Genomic DNA, 14,481 nt, shown 5'->3' on the forward strand with positions numbered 1-14,481 from the left:
TAAAGTGGGAAGTTTTCGCAAAACCACCACTTTAAAATTAAATTAAAGAGTTGGTGAAAACTTGTTTATAAAAAATTGTAAGGATTACAATAAATAAATAGATATATATACATATGCCTCACCGCATAAATATTATGTTTTAGATTTGGTTTAAAAATCTTACCATTTTCAATTTCTGGATAAATGGTATGAGATAGGAATAACTATTGTGGATCAGTCTATTTTGTCTTCTCCCTGGCAGGTCTCACTAAATCTTGCCCGTTGTCGTTTTGTCACCCTCGAAGTAAGGGTGAGTTCAACGGAAGTTGAAGACTCTATAGGAGTTCAAATAGTCGATTGGTCAGTCTCGTTTATGCATCGAGAAAGATTGTCGATAGGAAAACTCTGTTACACACCAATGACGGCCCCTTCTTTTTACCTTCCTCGTCCTATTGAGCTCGTCTATTTGACATGTTTTATTTTTGTCTTTACATTTTCTTAAATATCATTGAATTATTAGCCAAATTTAAGAAACAAAAAGCCAACTTCTAAAAAAAATAGAAAGTAATTATATGTATGGGATCTTGGCTTGTGTGGATTATTTTCAGCCACAAAACAAAAGTACACATTTTCTATTATTTAAATGGGAGAGACTTTTAGTTAACCTGAAAATTTTGAAAGCCTTCAAAAAAAAAAGAAAAAGAAAGAAGTAGAAAGAGATAAGATCTCATAATTGGTGCGGCATATAATGATAGAAGGTTGAAAATGACAATTTAATCTGTTTTTTCGTAATATTTTTTTATTTTTAAAGGAAAGTCTTGCTTTTTGGCCATAGAGAATTCTAGAATATGCTCTTGAAATTTAAAACGATCGCCAAAGGCCAAACCATTGTATTGTAGTTGTAGATTTCGAATGCTTTAGAAATGAATAACAATTAAATATTTTTATTCTGATCTCCAAATTCTCGTATTATTTTATTTTGGGCTCTTGATTTTTAAATATTTTTATTTTGATCTTCTAAACTTTGCATATTTTGTCATTTATCCAATGTAATATAAGTGCGTCTTTTATTTGTTTATTTAATGGGTATAGATTCGATTTAACAAGTTTTTAAAATCATCATTTGTAGCAGTGTCAGGTTACATAAAAAATTTAAAGTCTTTTTAAATGGTTGTTAAATTGACTAAAATAATTTTTTTATGTAAAGTTTTAGAATTAACAAAGGACAAAACAAGATATTCCAAACTTTATTTTATGGATGAAAGTGAAATAAATGTGAAAATTCATTAATCAAAATAAATATTTTAAAAAAATTTAAATGCATCAAACTTTATTTTATTCTATGAACTTTTATCTCTACAGTAAGTTGTATGTTGTATTTACATTTGGAAAAAAACTATTTGAGTGGATAAACTTACTATAAAAAACTATTTGGCTCTTGTGATTTAATTTAATTTTATGCCATAAAATTAACGTAAAGTTTAACAAATTTTCTTTTTCAAAATTGATATATTTATTGTTGTGTAAGTTTACGGTAAAAGGTACCGAGTTTAAATGAATTTCTAATAAAAGGTGAATTAAGTATCTTCTTCGATAAGTCTTTTGATTTCTCTTTAATTTTGTCTCATCTTCGATGAGTCCTAATTAATGTTTAGTTTCTTTCTTCAACGAGTCTCTATAATTTAAAGTGAAGTGTTTATTTCTACATATGTGTTTCCTTCTTCACTTTCCTTTATGTTTCTTAATTAGTAATAATGAGCATTCCGCTTAAATAGTAGACATAGGTAATTATAAAATAAGAGAATATTAAATATTTGGTCCATAGAACTTCTCTACTATGACACGAGGTTTTTTTTCTTCTTTAGTTCAACAACAATTATGGGAATGAAGATCGAATCATCGACCTTTACGATGGTAATAAGTATTTGACAATTGTGAGGAAAATCTTGTGTCATACGTTCTCCTTACTCACAATATACGTTCTCCTCTTTACTTAATTATCAAAATATTTTACTTAATTATCAAAATATTTTTTTAGTTTAACAATTGTTAGGTTAATGAACGAATCATCAACTTTAAAGATGATAATATCATATTTTATCTATTAAACTATGTTCGAACTGACTCAACTATTAAAAAAAAAAAAGAAATTAGTAGTCGGTAGGATGTAAATCATAATATAATAAACATAAAAGTACATTTAAATCAGTAAAATGTTAAATGTTAAAATTGGTAAAAAAGGCCGTTGATAATGTCAAAGGGGAAGGTAGGGGACATAAAGAACCGAGCATGTTATGGCCAGCCTGGTATTTGCTATTTCCCCGCTCTTGTCTTACTGTTTGTTGTTATTTCAAAAACGTAAATTAAAGATCCCATTTTGTGGCCAATCTTTGTCATTCTGCTCGTTATTTTATCGCCACATATTTTTTTTTTCCATTAAATTATATTTATAGTTATAATTATGGGGTGGAAATTGAACTACCAACTACTAAGATGATCTGTCTAGGGAATTTTTTGTCATTCCCAAAATCATATTTGGTAAATTAAAAAATTGATTTTAGGAAAATTTAAAATCACTTTAAATTGATTTTTAAGGTATCATTTTGACGGATGATTTTAGAAAATCAATTATACTTAAATCTCTTCTTTCAAAATTATTCGTAATACCATCACTCTCAAACATACCCTGAATACTTTTATTCACCAAATTTTTAAATTGACAATTGTATTTACCATGTCATTTAGGAGTCTAATAAATTGCACTAAATCGCAAATCTTTTGATTGAGTTGTAAGGCATTATGTCATTTTCAAATAAGGTTGGACTAAAACAGTAATATTATATTAGATTCTTGTGACTCATTTTAAAATATAATTACAAATAACTTACCACGTTAAATCTAATATTACTGTTCAGTCAATAAGCGACTATAACTACCGAGTGTTGAGGGCAATAATAAATTTTTGTTCCCAACTCAATTATTAATTCATCATTTTAACTTAAAATTTTCATAACTAATAAATTTGTTTTTTTTAAGGTCATAATTAATAATTAAAGTAAAGAAAAAGAAAGTTTTTTTTTTTGAACGGGAAAAAGAAAGTTATTTAAACATTAAATAAGACTATAAAATGCATATTCCAACATTGATATTATTCGATTTTTTTTTTTTTGAAACATCTATTTTTGAAATTTGAATAAAAGGAACGCCAATAAACTTTGGAATGATGGTCGAAATGGGTGGTTGGTGGCAAAATGAAAGCGAGAGGAACCAATGGTCGGTTCGGTTGGGTCACTTTTTTTTTGATTTCCCATTTTACCCCTAGCTCTCTATTATTACATTATACTTTTTCTGTCCATGTTATTTATTTTATGTGAAAGAAGAGGGGCATTTATGAAAATTCGGTTGAAGAAAAATGCCGTCCAGTCGAAATTGGAGACTGAGGCTACGCCGGGCCCTAAGCTGTGGGTGCGACGGACGGTCGGCGCTTGGACGGCCCGGTGGCCCACTCAGAAAAGGACCACTCCACCTTCAAAATAAAGATGGGGGGTGGCCTACGTATTACAAATTAATTAAGTCCATATGAACAACAAATGCTTTTTTTTTTCTTTTTTATATATAAAAAATATTAATCAGCACTTGGATGTCCGATTGGGAAAGAAGCAAACCAAATCGTAGAAGAGAAAATAATTGTGGCAAAGAACCACATCATAAAAGAAAAGAACAAAGTAGTCCATGCTCTTGCAACAGAGGCGATGAGAACAGAGAATACAAAGGAGTGAAACGGAAAATAATTTGATTATTTAATATTTTTTTGTTGGAGGTAGATTTTCATATCACATCGTGGCATGGCTTGCACTGCCAAAAGTGTTTCATCACCTCAACCATGACTCCTCTGGCCGAGCTGATCTTGGGTGGTCGAGTCGACCAAGAGATCTTGTTCCCCAAGTCGTGGTTGAACTGATTGCTTCACCTTGGTTCAGTCCTATCTCCGACAGTCCACGACAACAACTGCATTTCACGACAACTTTAAAGAGCCATTGAGACCTTATCAGGAACGAGGAATTTGCCTATAAATAGAATCCACTCACTACATTTTGAGGTACGCGAACACTAAATTCTCTCGAGGTTTTCTGCGCTCAGTGACCAAGTCTTCCTCATTCGAGCTGATATTCATAGAGTTGGTCAATTTCTTGATTCAACATTTTCAATTTAGTCAAATTATTAAAAAGTAGAGACAAATTTAGTTTAGAAAACTTAATTCTCTAAATTTATGCCAATTTATTAAATGAGCGAGGGATAAATTAATAAATATTAATATTTAATTAACAAAAAACTAAATTAAATAATATAACTAAATTTAAGAAAACACCAAAACATTTAAGATAAAAACATATTTTTAGGGAAATAATGCGAGTGGTCGCTTTATAGGGGCATTTTTTACACTCGTTTGGGAGATGCAGTCGATGTGGGACAAGTCAAGCGCATATTAATACCCAACACATGCAAAATGCAAATATTCCCTCCCTGTCGGCTGTTTTTTTGTTTGTTGCCACACTTAGAATAGCAAAAATTCTGTACACCCATGTGGAAAAAAAAAACAAAGCTTTGAAAAAAAAAATGCCGTTTGAGTTTTATTGTTGGTTCTTTTATAGTCAATTATAATATTATATTACATATATATATATATATCAAATTCAAAATTTATGCAACGGTAAATGACGATTGAAGGAAAGTTTACCCGAGTTATCTGATATAACGTTATAATTTAGAGCAATTATTAGTCCAAGGGAAGGCCGATGCTTCCCTTGGAAGGGTGGAAGGGTGGGCCGGCCCAAGCAGTAGTCCAAGGGAAGGCCGATGCTTCAGAGGCCCATTATCAGGCTACTGAAATGGGCTCTGGCCCATAAACGAGCAGTGTCCTCTTCATGTCTCTCCTTCGTCGCTCTCCGGCCGTGCAATTCCGATGCCAGCCGCCGACGAACGGCACCTCAGCCTCCCATACCGGCGGTGATTTTACGGACTTGCAAATTTAGTATATTTTGATACCTATAATTTTAAAAGGTTCATTTTAGTCCATATAATTTTAATTTCGATTTTATTTTAGTTTATGTACTTGATTTTGCATCTCGGTTAAAATAATATTTTGGTATGGTTCATTTTAGTCCCTCTACTCTGAAAATGTTCATTTTGGTCCATGTACTTTTATATATTGGTCATTTTAGTCTCTTTTTACAAGATTTTAACACAAATTTTACACTTAGTGAAAACTATTTAGTACGAAGTATGTTTACATTTTAAGAAATATATTGATTGTAATGTGGTGTTGAAATTGTGACAAAAAAAATAAGATTTAAAATTAAATGACCAAAATAATTATTTTTTAAAAGTATAGAGACCACAATAAACATTTTCAAAGTACGAAGATTAAAATGAACAAAATCAGAAAGTACACGGATCGAAACGAACATTTTAAACGTATAAGGACTAAAATAAACTGCTAAATTAGCTTGTTTCGACTATTTTTTAGTAGAACTATTCACACTCCTTGATTTTTAATATCTCAAATAGTTGCTTTGAATGGCTATTCTTTTGCCGTTGCTCAGTTTGTTATAGTTTTTTTTTTTTCTTTTCTTTTCAGGGAGAAATTTGTTTATGCCCAAGTATATGAAGGTGGAGCTCTGTAGAAATTGTGTGCATAACCTTAACTTTGATCCAATGTATAATATAGTTGGGTTGGAGTTGAAAATATAAAAAGAATATTAAATAATTAAAAAACAAACCCCTCTAATGTTGTATGAATATCAAATTTTTTTCTCATTTGTTGTATAAATTTCAATATAGTTTTATAGTTGACAAATTTATGAAAACAAAAAATATTTTTTTAGAAATACAATGTAGCCATAAAAGTTATATTTATATTCCTGTTAAATCACGACTTCAAACTGAGTTGAATTGTGAGTTTAAAAATTGCTCATGCGACATTGTTTTCTTTTTTTAAGTAAATCATGTGACGAAATAGAGTTTAGAAATTTGGGAATTCAATATTTAATGAGCTGCCTCCCCTGCCGTTTACACTAATTTTTTTATTAAAAAAAGAAAAAAAATTGCACGCCAAGAAAGATAATGAAATAATAATTGTCCAGCCTAAGAATCTCCCACCTCTCACAAGGTGACATAATTGAAGTACAAATAAAAGGAGCGTGGGTGCATAAATCTTGAGGAGAAAAATAATTAACTTCACACTAGCAAATTAATGTAATTCCATTCAGATAGTTGGTAGAAATATTAACTTACAACTGAATGGGGCAAACAGCAGTGTAAGAGAGAGATCATAAAGGAATTTTACATATACAATGATCTGGTTATTACATGTGACTGATGATTCTCCATTGAAAAAAAGCTTGCTTCCTAAGAGCAACAACCACCACTTTGTTGAGCTTGGCCTTCCTGCTTCTGCCTTAAAATGTTCCTCTTTATCACAGTGGATCTTTCCTCCAAAAAACTGGGAACCTCCATGATCTGCACACAAATACAAACAAGCTTTAAATATTGGAAAAGATCCCAACCCAGACAATCTCAAATTTCTCAGATTCTTGGGAGCTGCCTTTATATGAAGGTAATTTATAGATGGACTTGTTCTTCACTTGGCTAGCTCGTGTTCAATTATTGTGTTGTATATTCTCATTTGAAACGAGGAAATATAAACGTTTTTAAACTCGTTTGACTTCCGAACATGGCTTTAAACTATTTTACAACTATTTTCTGTGTCTGCCATGTTCTACTGCCATGTTTCTACATATCACATTCGCAAGTACAATGTCATTGGTTTTCTTTCTAAGATGTAAGATGATAGCTGATGTTGTAATAGAAACTACCTTTATTGCAAGTTCTTCAAAGCATTTCTCTACATTCTCTCTGGTTTTAGCACTGCATTCAAGAAACAAAGATCCAAGCTTGTTGGCAAGAGCAATCCCATCTTCTCTACTTACAGCCCTTTCAGATTCCTGAGATTGTTGCAACAGATCAAACAAATTTGTGTAGCACTGACAATTTTTTGCTTAGATATGCCTTAAATCTGCAATATAGATTATTGCAGGGGGAAAGAATAACGAAACTAAACATCATCAAATATTAAATGTAGACTGAGTGTGTCAAGAGAGACTGACTCTATCAACTTTATTTCCAACCAGCATCTTGACGCAGTCCTGATCTGTCAAATACAGTTCGACTTCGTTTGCCCAGATATCTGATAAGTTTATAAAGCTTTCTCTCCGGGTCACATCATAAACTAAGACGGATCAGAAGACAGCACTGTCATTAGACCAAAGATAATGTAATATGAAAATATGACACTCTAGAATTCTCCATGAGCTTATTTTACTTGAACATATTTGACAAAGAATGTATACTGCTACTGGAAGAGGAAATTGAAAAGACAGAAAAAATGAATGAATGAAACATAAACATAAAGTTCTAAAAGTAGAAAAGAGAGTGAAAAAGACAAAAAAGAAAAAACCCATCAATCAGATGTTCCAACTTTTAATAAAACAACTTCATAGATGCTAGTATATCACCGATCTGATGGCTGCACGACTCTAATCCTGTCTTGATATATATTTCTCTACCCGTTGGAGGTTAAATCAAAGCAGTACATAATTTCCTCAGATTGCAAGAGAGGTTTTAGAACGCAATAACAAAAAGAGAAAACTATCTTGTGCTGATATCCTTCTTCTAATTCATTGGTATCAATCAATACACTATATATTAGGTTGAAAAATCTCAAGTTTATATTAACCATATTAGCACATTCCATAGACTGAATCAATGAAGGTTAAATATTCATCGAAGCTCATAAAGTTGGGAGCAAATCACGAATGCATCTAGGTCGGAACAAAAGAGTTCCATTTGATAGCTTACCGAGAATGATTCCTTGGGCACCTCTGTAGTATGAACTAGTTAATGTTCTGAACCTCTCCTGTCCAGCTGCACCAAATTAAGTCTTCAAAAGTCAGCCACCTTTTGTTTGATTTACACTAAATTATTAGTTTAATGCTTCAGATAAATTTTGGAACTAATAAATTAGTGCTTCAGAAAGCAAGCAAGCATGACTTCTGGCATGGAGAACTTATATTTCATGGAGAACTTATATTTCTTTTGTCATGTAGGAGCAAAGAAAGTGTAATTGCAATTTAAATTAACAGATCAACAACCAAGGAGTGATTCCGAACCGGAAAGACAGTAGGTGGCAAAAATCCATCGAGGTGTTTCTTGTAACATTCTCTTTTAGTTTTTATACTTTCAAAATATCATATGATTAAGTGTTTGGGTTAATTTTTTCGTTAAAAGCTTGATGGAAGAACAGACTAAGAATGGAATATCTGCAAGTGAATGAAGGTGACGTACCTCCTACATTCCAAAATTAAAAGCGATCCAAGTATCTACCCAGTCCAACATAAGATTTTCTATGTCAAATATCCAAAGATTCAATATCCAACTTCAGAATCGAATACATTACCAGTATCCCAAATTGTCAGCTTCAATCTCTTCCCACCAACTGTGAGTTGCTTGATCTTGAAATCCACACCTACAGGCAGTGAACACAAATTCTTCTATAAATAACTAATCGAAATAAAGCGAATTCCACACCATCTACATTTTCCTTAATCTACAAATCAGACTAAAGAAACGAATTAATCAATCACAATCAACTAAGACAGACCCAATCTAACAACGAACAAAACCCAGTTGAAGAAGTAGAAGTACCAATGGTGGGGGCGAGATCCAGGAGAGAGCTAGAAACGAAGGTGAGTAGAAGACTGCTTTTTCCGACGCCGGAATCGCCGATCAAGAGCACCTTAAACGAGAGATCGTAGGCGGCGGTGTGGGCAGATGAGGATCCCATTCTCTCGAAAAGGGGCAGAGGGTAGAAGAAAAAGGGAGTTTATAGAGCAAAACGGGGAAAGAGAGAGAGAAATCCATTTATAAATGGCGTGGCGACGTGGTTTCCTCCACTGAGTTATAAAGCGCGAGAGGACCTCACAAGAAAACGGCTGCCCGCCTGCGAGGCGCCCTGTAAATATTTTGACAATCGATTCCTCCACGATGACGACAGCATCCGATTCGTACCTTTCTTTCGCGCCCCCATACGCTGCCGTTTCACACACCGCACCGGATCCATCTCCCCAAAAAAAGAAAATACGAGCTTCCGACCTTTCGTATTTTGTTTCAAAATAGTTTGAGTAAACATCGATTAATATTTTAACCACAAAAATTGACATGATAAAATATAAAACAACCTAATAATTAATGTAATAATTGACATGTCATATCAAATTTGCTTTCGGTTTTCTACCCAATTTTACCATAGTCTCAAAAGGGATAGCCTTTTTTTTTTGCATTTTTTCTCTTTTCATCCGAGGGGATTAAAGGCCAAATAGTGGTCTATAGTACATTTTTCAAAAATAGTCTCGTGTAAGGCAGGTTCAAGTACAGACTTGAACTTGTGACTATTAGATTGAAAGTCTAATGTTTGAAATATACACTCAAAAAATGTCAAATAGATGGTAGATGCATGAGGATTGCGGCATAAAACGAAAGGTGAATTGACATGTCATTTTAGATTCTAGCATGTCTACCTTTTACTTAAAATATTAATGAATGTTCGTTGAAATGATATTTTTTAAAAAGGTTGGAAAAAGATAAATGACAGTATTAAAAGTTTCAAATGATAAGGTATCTTTGAAATATGCGACTGTTTAAAGGTCTTTTTTATAATTTGCCTCACATGCTTACGTGTGCTAAAAAGTTAACGATTGGATCGCGTTCGATACAACAGTGTAGATTTCTTGATATCGCTCCCACATCTTTCTAATCTTTCATTTCACCCATGGTCGTATGCGACGTGACTAAAACTTATTTAATGCTAAAAAATGTTGTATTTTATTATTGTTTTTTTTACGGGATATTTTATTATTGTTATTATTATGTTTCTTTATTTAAGTTATAGTGTCATATGGTGTTTTTTATTATATTGTATGTATGTAAGTGTTTAGTATTATCTATAATCTTTAACATTTTGGTTTATTTATGTTTCCTAGTTTTTAATAAATAAAAATAGAGTTGCAGGTGTGAAATTCAATGATGAATAAAATAATATTTTTATTTAAGTTTTGGAACCATTGAAAATAGAAACAAATTTATTGTTCTGTCAAAACGAGCTTAATTCAGCGGTAATTAATATATACTTCCAATCAATAGGTTGTGAGTTCGAATTTCCTCCTCAACATGTTGTACTAAAAAAAACAAGTTTATCGTTCCTAAAATTTATATAAATCTTTTTATAATACTAGTTTGATACCTCGTGCAAATGCACGAATATTTTCTATTTAACTTAATTTTACAATAACATAAATAAATGAGAAAAAACAATATTAGTATAACAATAACAATAATAAACAAAAAAAGAAAAAAATTAAGATATGTATATACAAACTTCATTAAAATATTTGTACTTTACTAATTTAATCATTTAATCTATGAATGTATTTAAATTGCATTGTTTCGTAACTCTTAAAAGAATTTTATATTTGATTAAGAAATGTATAAATACTTTAATTTTTTATTTTAATGTTATTTTATCTAATTTTGCTCCATTATTTTCTAAAAATATTTTGTTTGTTTATTAAAAATTCTAAAAAAATTTCAAGCTAACATTTTGTTATATATTAAATATTTTAGTTTATACTAATTTAAATTCAAGTTAGTATATTCCAATTTTTTAGATTTCATACAAATTATTGTACATAATTAATTTATTAATTTACTATTTACAATTAATTAAAACTTTATGACCTTACACAAATTTTTTTTCAACAAAATCAAGAGCAGTATCTCATCTTATAGCCCGGCGCGGCGGATCGCCTTTTGAATTCAGTAGATAGAAGAAACTATTATCGAGGCATCCATCGCAGCTGTGATGACGCAGTTGAGTGTTCATTCGATCCACCACCCGAGGCCAGGCGAAACGTGGCATGGGACATCTGTCGGCGGCGAGAGTCTGACATCCGAGCGAGAGGTCAGACCAATTCAATTCATCCTGGTCGAGAAGGTGAAGAAAAGACTGTCGGAACCGATCGGAGGAGTATTTCAGAGTCCATCCCCGCCTTTATTGAGAAGTGAGAAGGAAGAGATATAAAGGTGGGGCATCCATCGCAGCTGTGATGACGCAGTTGAGTGTTCATTCGATCCACCAGCATAGCTCTTTCTTTCCCGGGTCTCCTTTCGAAGGAGAAAGGCCTTCGCATGGAGGTTGCTGTGAGGAGATCCTTGTGCCAGTGAAGATTGCTTCCAGTGATCGGGAAATCCAAAATAAAAAAACCATTGATTTATTTCCAACACTCCGGATAGGCGGAATGATCTATGTCTATCCCCAACTTCCTTTCAATCCACGCATGCTCCGGAGGAGATTGACCCTGAGAGTCAGTCCAGTCAGAAAGGGGAGGGCCCAATGAAAAGCCAGGGTAGAGCCTCGGAGCCGGCCCAAGCGAAGATCGGCACTCGAAGGCTTGAGGAGCAGCCCGCAAAAGGGAAAGCCGTGGAGACGGCAGACTCGCCGGCCCACTATTAGATAGTAAAGGCGCCTTAGCCTATCTCTCGATATAGGAAGGGGCCTTTTCTTGCTTGCTCGTTAGCGGCAATTTCTTTGCGCTTTCATTTCAGTGATGAGGTCGCAAAGAGGGAAGTAGGGCTCCTATTGACTAAAGGTGGATTCTTCGCTTTCATGAACTTGTAATATATCAATACATTATTGTTATTTTCTCAAAAAACATTCTAAATACATAAAACACTATTTATAAAAGAACAATACAAAATAATAGTAACAAAAAAAAAATCAAAGTTTTATCAATACACTAATCTAAAATATGTTGATGCTTAACAATCACTATTATTTTACCTCATAAATTATGGAACGATGATCTCACAAGCCTTAGATTCAAGATATAGTGTCGACACATGTATTCTCTATGACTTGATGAATATGTCGCCAACATGATTTTGAGATGTTTTTGAGACTGAATAATATTTGAGAGCAATGTTTTGAGAGAATTAAGTGTTGTGAAAAAATAGTGAAAGAAAGCATGTTTTTATAGTATTAGGAGATAAAACGTTACAAAACTCTTGTAATTCTATTATAAATTGTAATTAAAGAAAATAATTTAATTTAATAGGGTGAAAAACCTTTTGTATTCTAGCATTGTTTAGATCATGGATATTTATTATTATATTATTATTGATAATCAATAATCAATAATTAATTTAATATTTATAATAAATTATTAATAACATAATTTGTAAATTAATAAATTAAGAAAGGGACAAAAGCGTCCAAAAATGTTTCTCCGAGATCCTTCCATTTTAATATAGTATAGATTTATAAAAATTGAGAAATAATAAACATAAATAGTTGTAAATATTTGTAATGTTTTTTTAACGTTATTGTATTTTTGGATCAGATATAACTAACAACACGTTATTCTTTCTCGATCTAACTAGGAAACATAATTACAATCATGTTAACTAGTGTATAGTTAGTTAAGTTATGTCTCTAAAAGAGAGAGTTTTCTTTTCTTTTTCGTTGGAGAAAAGAAAAAAAAAGTTTGAAAATTGATTAAACACGGATGTAATATTTTGGCGGTAAAAAAAGAAAAAGAAAAAGAAACGCGTACTGTACACGGGATTGACCGAGTCAACTGCTTAAGAAAAGATAAATGAACCAAACGCGTAAATTACACGCAAATGACACGTAATCTTCATCCTATATAAGGGTTCTGTGCGTCTTTTTCCTCTCAGTCCAGACTCGAAGAAGAAATCGAACGACAGATTCTCCTTCCATCTTCTCCTTCCGCCAATTCCATGGCGCGATTCCGGCGAATCAATCCATCCATCTATTTGGGAACTCATAACAGCGCCAGCGCTAGGGTTAGGGTTAGGGTTTACGAGTTCTTTAGTATGCTTGGAAATTTTGGCTACTGCTTAGACTTTCTTTGATGGTGTTAACAGCGGCTAGATATGTTTTCTAGCCTCAGGATGATCATTAACATGGAAGCGCTAGCATTGCGTGCCACTTGAGACCGCTGCACAATTCGTTCGTATTTGGTATCGAATGCTTTCGCTTAGTGAGATATTTAAGTGATTTTCTTTCCATTGTTGACGGCAAGTTCTGCACTAACTTCAACACCCAATTTGCCCGTGATACCATCGACTTCGAGAAATTCTACTCCGAACACTCGTCTTCAATTCAGGTACAATTTTTACTATAAGAATGAATTTTGTTAAATAAAACAGAGAAAGACTAATTTCGAAAACTTTGTTCTAACTAATGAGCTTTCTGTTACATAATGATAATGCTCTGCAGTCTGGTTGGTGCAAGCCGGCAGATGATTGCAATTTCGTGTACGGGGGGCCGAATGAAGATAAGTACGGATCTTCAGAAGACTAAGAAGTTATCTAAGAAAAGCAGGAAAAACAGCAGAATTGGTACGCAACTGTTGCCTTCGAGGTCGAGGAGAATATTGGATAAGTGATGGATTGTGGGTGAAAGGGCACGGGGAAAGGCGGAGTCCTGAGAACTCATAGTCCAACTGGGGATATGAAGTCTTCTGGTTCATATACAAGACAGAAGGTAAATATTTTGCCAATGCAGATACATTCCAGTAACGTTGTTGCTGTTCTTTCCTTATCCCACTCCACAAGTACTTGAGAAACTAATTCTTGCACTGTTTCGGTGTTAAACCTTCGGTTAGAATTTTAGAGCTCTAGAGTTTTAGATTGCTTTTACAGAATTGGAGTCAAGGATGCCAAAATAGCTGAATTGTTATAATTCAAATGATTTCAAAAAACTATTCCAGAAACAGAATTTATTGTCCGCCATTGAGATGGTGAGGATTTCTTCAGTTGAAAGTTGAATCATTTGTAAAGTGCTAGATACATTGTTTTCAAGATCATAATTTTTAAATTTGATAAGATTCCATCATTATCATCAGTTGAAGTTCTCTATATATGCATGTTTGGAAGCATTAATCAGTTTGTTGATGTAGAAATAGAAAACACGCATAGGACCTGAAATTTATCAGCTGCTATAGTCGCCATGCATGTTGTAACTTATAATTAATAAAATTTCGCTGCCTTCTAAAAACAAAGCAGTATTCTGGCGTTGCTTTATTTTCAAGAATGGGAAAGTTGAGTTACCATTAATTAATTAATTAATTATTTTTTTTTGTTACAGACTGCGAGTGGATATGCCGATGGTGGAATAAGAATTTGGAATGGTGACATAATGGGGTTGTTACCGTCCTTAAGTGTACAACAAGCTTGGTTCCTTGTTTGCAGGAAGTAAAGATAACAATGTTATACCATGGGATGTTGTTGGTAAGACAGAGGCTTTTTCGCTTCTGTGGCCATCGTGATCAGGTTCACAATTACATTTTAATTGGAGCTCTTTTC

At 32.9% G+C, this 14,481-nt stretch overlaps 1 protein-coding gene across 1 annotated transcript; it reads right to left on the bottom strand.

Annotated features, from left to right (window-relative positions):
- Positions 1 to 6,194: 6,194 nt before the first annotated feature.
- On the bottom strand, positions 6,195 to 9,032 carry LOC111013757 (ras-related protein RABC2a). The gene is made up of 6 exons (XM_022288280.2): positions 8,743 to 9,032; positions 8,495 to 8,563; positions 7,897 to 7,962; positions 7,146 to 7,267; positions 6,855 to 6,983; positions 6,195 to 6,498 (listed from the first exon to the last, which is right to left on the bottom strand). The coding sequence occupies exons 1-6, from the start codon at positions 8,879 to 8,881 to the stop codon at positions 6,388 to 6,390; spliced, it is 636 nt and encodes a 211-aa protein (XP_022143972.1). The 5' UTR covers positions 8,882 to 9,032; the 3' UTR covers positions 6,195 to 6,387.
- Between the last annotated feature and the right edge of the window lie 5,449 nt (positions 9,033 to 14,481).

This window comes from Momordica charantia (genome assembly GCF_013281855.1).
Source record: "Momordica charantia cultivar OHB3-1 chromosome 1 unlocalized genomic scaffold, Mcharantia_2.0 BLBB01000001.1, whole genome shotgun sequence".
NCBI lineage: Eukaryota > Viridiplantae > Streptophyta > Magnoliopsida > Cucurbitales > Cucurbitaceae > Momordica > Momordica charantia.